The sequence below is a fragment of the Gossypium arboreum genome, chromosome 7, assembly GCF_025698485.1.
Source record: "Gossypium arboreum isolate Shixiya-1 chromosome 7, ASM2569848v2, whole genome shotgun sequence".
Taxonomy (NCBI): domain Eukaryota; kingdom Viridiplantae; phylum Streptophyta; class Magnoliopsida; order Malvales; family Malvaceae; genus Gossypium; species Gossypium arboreum.
In genome coordinates this window covers 2864681-2871005 of record NC_069076.1, presented here as the reverse complement: position 1 = coordinate 2871005, position 6325 = coordinate 2864681, and the positions used below count along the sequence as shown (strand labels likewise).

General features: G+C 28.8%; 1 protein-coding gene across 1 annotated transcript; it reads left to right on the top strand.

Annotated features, from left to right (window-relative positions):
- Positions 1-2928: 2928 nt before the first annotated feature.
- On the top strand, positions 2929-5638 carry LOC108483643 (transcription factor PRE6). Its single transcript, XM_017787153.2, has 2 exons — positions 2929-3404; positions 5284-5638. Exons 1-2 carry the CDS (start codon positions 3273-3275, stop codon positions 5434-5436), a joined length of 285 nt encoding a protein of 94 aa, XP_017642642.1. The 5' UTR covers positions 2929-3272; the 3' UTR covers positions 5437-5638.
- Positions 5639-6325: the final 687 nt, after the last annotated feature.

Sequence of the window (6325 nt, the reverse complement as noted above, 5' to 3'; positions counted from 1 at the left end):
AAGAACTACTTATCTTTCGACCTCATAGTCTAGACCGGTTCGGGGTTAAGGTGTTCACAGATAGGCCATACTAATTTTAGGTTAATTCCTACCTTAATGATGTCCTAGGACTGTCAAACCTAGGGTTTAAGTTCTTCATTTCCCGAACAATTGATCTACTAAGAGAACCCTACTAAACAATTAATTAATCATACATTCACTTGCTATTCCCCCACAAGAGGATTAGTTCCTCATGGATCCCATAAATATTATAGAGTTGATATATAGAATAAACAAGAATAACAATTCAAGAATATAAAGTTTAGAAGCATGATTTGTATTGAATAAAATGCCAAATCCTCATAGAGTTTGATCAGATTCACAAATCTGATCTCTTCTAGAAAAGTAAATAATAAAATTGAAATAAGCCTAAAGCCTAAGAAAAGAGAAAGATTAAAGACTAAAACTATGAAAAAAATTATACAATACGAAAAGCTATCCATAACATGTGTTAAATGAGCCTATTTATAGATTTAGAGTGGCATTCATCCTTAACCCTAGGTCAGTTGTTGTCCTTGTGCTTAATATTTGATTGTGCTGACCAAAACTCCCCTAGATCGTAATTATTTTTCGTACAGAGGTGATGTTGCGACACACCAGGTCTTGTGTTGCGACATCGAATGCAATATGCTTATCTTTAGGGTAGATTCAAGGGTGTGTCGTGACATCGAAGGAAGTCTTGGAATTCTTCTATTCTGCTTCCTATGTTGCTACATCCAACTCTCTGTTTGTAACATAACGACCAATATTGAGCTAGCAGACCTATTAATGGTCTCATGCACGCTCACAAAGCATATTAGCTCACCCTTAGGCCTCATTCAGCCCCTAAGGTCAATAAAAGACTCAAATTACACATTTTATTGAATGTAGATAGAGTTACGAAAACTTAACTAAAACTTAACCAAAGTGCTTGTATTCAAGCTCTTAAAGTGTGGAAATTGGTTTAATTTGCTACACCGAATTACAGTAGATCAACTACATTTTTGGATTTGTTTTTGGGAACACTGTTATTGACTGCAAACTTCTTTAGTCTTCTTGACTGCTTCTTAAAGGCTTTTTTAAAGTTTTAAGTATGCAACACAATTTATTCTTTAAGTTCCTCAATCGTAATAAAGTTGGAAGTTGGCACTTTATTAGCCACTTGTAGAGAAATATTTGAATCTTGTTTTCTCAAAGTTTCGAATCTAGTGGTTAAAATTTGTATCTTGGTCTAGTACTTGACAGTGTTGGTTCCCTTATGTGTTGTCTATAGAATGTCCCAAGCCTTCTTTTCAATAGTACACTTTGAGGTTCTCTTAAATTCTTGCTAGTCAACTATAAAAAAATGGCACATAATGCTTTAAAGTTAGCATTAACAAGATGTTCTCATCAGTGGTCCATTCTAACTAGGATTTTGGAACTCTTCCAACTTCAGTTTCAACCATAGGATGTTGCCATCTTGTAAGTATGGATCACCAAGCCTTTTTGTCAATCGATTTGATGTAAGCCTTCACTTTAGCCTTCCAATAGGCATAGTTGCCACAATCTAGCAGAAAAAGATAGGTGGATGAATATCCTTCCATATCTTGTAACTAACAACACTAGAAATCACCATTAGCTATGTTAAGTAGGAGAATCTAATACCAATTGACCTGAACCAGTTGTTAATATGTAAGGAGTAGAGAATGGACAGAAGTGACAACGAAAGTTGACACTTTTGATGACACTGATAAACAATAGAAAAGTAGAGAATAAGAAATTGTTTATGCATTTCAATTTTTCTACATTTGTAAGGCCTAACTCAATGAGATGAATCCATTATCTTTTAACTCAATACAACTAGTGATCTTAGTTTTGTCACATCCAATATAGCATCCCCACTTCTATTCTAAAAAAGGACTAGATCTCTCACCACTAAATTCCCTACTAAGAATTTAATTTGTTAATCCACTAGCAAAAAGGTTTTGCTATCTTAAATGCACTTTCACAATAACATTCATCAATGACTTGATAAGTGCTTTCACTTCTCTATACATAAACTTACACAAGTCCTTCAAGTATATAGAAGTTTTCGAGACTTGCGAATATATTAAATATCAATTACTACCCCTTTTAAATAGTAGCTAAAATAGCTAAATACAATATAATAATAACATCCAAAGTAAGGTGGATTGTTGGAAGATAAGTCATCAAGTTTTATCTTGATCCAACATCCTTGATCCAATGGATTTGGTAAGATTGATCTGATTCAATCATTAAGATATGTTCGTCTAAATGAATTGATCTTCATTTTTGGACTTGAATAACTCCACAATATCAGCATAGCCCAAAAAATTTGTTTCAATAAATTACCAACATCAAATATGGCAAGTATGACTCTTTTATAGTGGTGATGGAAATAGGCACTTTCATTAGCACATAATAGCCACTTCAAAAACTTGCATCAACACTTATAAATTAATTACTTGAATTTAATAAATCATAATTAATTAATTAATTAATTTAATATCACATACTAATTAATTAAACTTATTAAATTTATGAATTTCATAATTAATCATGTGAAAGAATTGTAAAATAAAATGTACATAAAAGTAATAATGCATGCACCTATCATACTTCTTTTAATTTTGTTAATTTGATTCATTCTTTCTTTATTTTATAGAGAGCCACGACATAAAAAATGTTATAAGTTTACTAAAATTATCTCTCTATAACAGATTATGTTATAGATTATTATAGTTGTATGATAACCAACTCTATAATATACAAAATCTTAATAAACAAATAAAATTATTAAAAGAGAGTTAATTGAATTTGATAAACGGTTTAATCACCTCAGGGTTTCCTTAGATCTTGTAATAGAGTTTTGAATATTTACTTAAAACCAAACCATTTTTAACTCCTCAGTCCTAACTCGAGCTATTCTCCAATAGACTTGACTTCTTCACATCCAACATCACTGTCGTTCTTAATGCACTCTCTCCTCTCTTTCTCTCCCTAGGTGGTCCCTCATTTCTTCCTCTTTATATTTCTATTACCACTTTCTCCATTTCTTCATCTCTTACATCTAACACTGCTCATTCACTTTTTCTTTTTTTTTTTTTTTTTTTTTTTTTGTTGTTGTCAAAACCACTACATGTTCCATTTATACACTTGCTAGCTTGGCTTTTGTTGGTTTTAATTGAATATATAAACCCCTCGCCAACCCTCCTACCAACAGATACAAGAAACTTGGTCTTAATTTCTCAAAGATGTCGAGCCGAAGGTCGTCGTCGAGGCAGTCCAGCGGCGGCGTTTCCCGGATTTCAGATGATCAGATAATTGCACTTGTCTCCAAGTTACGCCACCTTCTTCCTGAGATTCGTGACAACCGATCTGACAAGGTACTTTGAAAACTTTGTCTTCCAAGCAGTACAAGTGAAAAAACAAGTGTGCATCATTATGGAATTTAAATACTACATTATCAATCAAATTTATTGAAATCTGACAACCTATATGTACTACTTCCCCTGCCGCACGTACCACATGGGAATAGTTTGTTTCGGTTGGGAATAATACTAGTCTTCCAAAAAAAAAAACAACCAGCTTAAACTTTGACCCTTCCATAATATCATAATAAAGGGTTTAAATAACCACATTATGATCCTAAATTCTTTTGTTTTAACCCTTTTCTTTAATGATGATACTGATTAATAAGGCTCGTGATAAATAAGGTGAGACTTGTACATTTGTTGTACTGATTGGATTCAATAATATCATGTAAAGTGATAAAGAGTGGAGCAGCTTTGTCAGAAAGAAAGTGACCTGTATGTATATGGATTCCAGTAATTCATATCTTGACTCGGCTGGTTTACTCGGTTATATTTAGCCCTTTTCTTCAAAAATTTTTATTTTAATGTTTATTGTTATCCTTTCTAATAATGTTAAGATTCGATCATATATTTTAAAATGGTTTATATTCGAGTTTTGTATTTATTCTTTAAATAATGTCGAGGTTTAAATTTATATTATTTTATTTAAAGTGTAATGTGTTTTATCGTCATACTTAACATTTATTATTGTTTTAAGAGTTTATATTATTGTTAAAAAATTCTTTGGAAATTTAAAATATTTATTTTAAACATAGTAAAAAAATCAAATTAAATTATTTGAATACATCGATATTATGATTATAAAATATAAATTTTGAATACTTTAAAATAAATAGAGTAAATTATTTGTTTAATCTAATTTGAATTCATAGATTACAGTTTAGATACTAAAATCATATATAAATATAATTTTGTAAATTAATAAAATCTATGTTTAATAAAATAATTAACTTAAATATAGAGTATTTTTATTTTCTCGATATAATTACTTTATTAATATTATCATATTTGAAATATAAATTTAATTGTTTAACCTAAAATGCTATTTTGAAAATGATGTTTTCGAAAAGGGTGAGACTTAGCTCACATTCCGTAAGTCTACGGACAAATGTAAGTCGTCCAATTATTATAATTATTTAAATTTAAAATATTAATTTAATATTTTTATAAAATTTTAAAACTTTAAACCCTCTAATCCTAGAATCTTAAATGTTAAAATCATCAATTCTAAATTCAAAAACCATAAGTATAACATTTAAATTTAATTAAAATAAAAATAATCCAGGTATTTATTTAATATTGCTTTTGATTATAAAAAAGTTATAACTATCTTTTTAAATTTTATACTTTTTAAAAAGTTTGAGAGCTTAATTTGACGTTTTACAATTAAAAAACTAAAGGAGAATAAAAATAATTCAACCATTGGTAACAATTCATGAACTTACAAACTATTTATTTAAGGGTTAATATTTGACATACTAGTAGTATATATATATTTTATTCTATAAATATTTTAAAAATTGTTACGTGTCTCTTTTTAAAAAATATTTATTTTATTTTACTATACTCTTAAAAGATACTTGTTAACTCTTTAATTTTATTTGTGAAATATAAAACTCCACTAATAATACACAGAATATTATATATTTACTTAATATTACTTTTATTTAAAAAATTGATTTGTCGAACCTCAATATTAAATTCACCCCTAAAATGAACCTGAAATCTGAGTTGAAAATCCATTCGCGGCATTTGAAATTTGATGCATAAAAAATTTTAAGAAAAATTCTAACAAATGAGCTAGAACTTTTGATAAAGGTTAAAAAGTTATCGCGTGAGGTCTAGGCATACAGTAGAATTTCTACTAAACTGGTTCGACATGGGATTGAAGGTATCAGCATCCAAGGTTTTACAAGAGACGTGCAATTACATTAGAAGCTTGCATAAAGAGGTGGAAGATCTAAGTGACCGACTCTCTCAGCTTTTGGCTACCATTGATGCCGAAAGCGCCGAGGCTGCTATTATTAGGAGTTTACTTATGTAATAATAATCCAACTTTACTATTATTATTTATTAGGTTCGGTCGCTAGGTCCAACATAAACTAGATTATTGTTTAAGATGCTTACCCCCATGTGCATTGTAATTACTTAGTATACTAAAAAGACTTGCAATAGCAAAGTCTTTTAATTGTAATGACAATATGTATGACTTATATAATTATGTTTAGCTTTTCATATATTTAAAAGATTATATCGTGATTTTTATATTCATTAAGTGTAAATATTTTAAGATATAACAATTATTAAAATTAGATACATTAACGTTTGATTTCATGGTCTAAAATCCATATTTCAATCTCTTCTTCATCAAAGTTTAGTTGATTGTTTAACATACATGAAATTAATATATATGATTAAGAAGTTTGTTTTGAAAGAAGAGAGAAGCGAATTAGAATAATATTATTTTTATCTTAAGCTTTTTGTCGGTAATTAACATGGTAGGGGTGAACACATTGGGAAGTGACTAATTTGATCCAATATTAGTTAAGTCTTGCTCAAGTATAACCTCGGTGAATTTCATTTCTTCTTATTTTATCCATACATATAATTGTACATAATTTATTTGCTTATAGGTTTTTTTTTTTTATGGATCAGATAAACTCAAAAAGAAGGTAAAAGGTGTGGGATCTAGTGTCTTTATTATAGATGTTTTGTAATTTTTATATAAATTGGTTAATAAAATTTTATTATTAAAATTATTTTTATTTGTATATTTGTAATCAATAGGTTTTGCATGAAAAAAATGTATAAGTAAATATTGGCTTCTGATTACCTTATGTTTATAATTAATATTAAGTTGCATCACATGATTGAATTGTAATTTGTGAAGACAATATATATTAGTAGGTAATCTAAATGGACTGTAGTCTGAA

Coding starts and splice junctions, on each gene's coding strand:
- LOC108483643 (XM_017787153.2), top strand. CDS start 3,273: ATGTCGAGCCGAAGGTCGTCGTCGAGGCAGTCCAGCGGCGGCGTTTCC. Junction 3,405..5,283: donor GTGACAACCGATCTGACAAG/GTACTTTGAAAA, acceptor ATGGGATTGAAG/GTATCAGCATCCAAGGTTTT.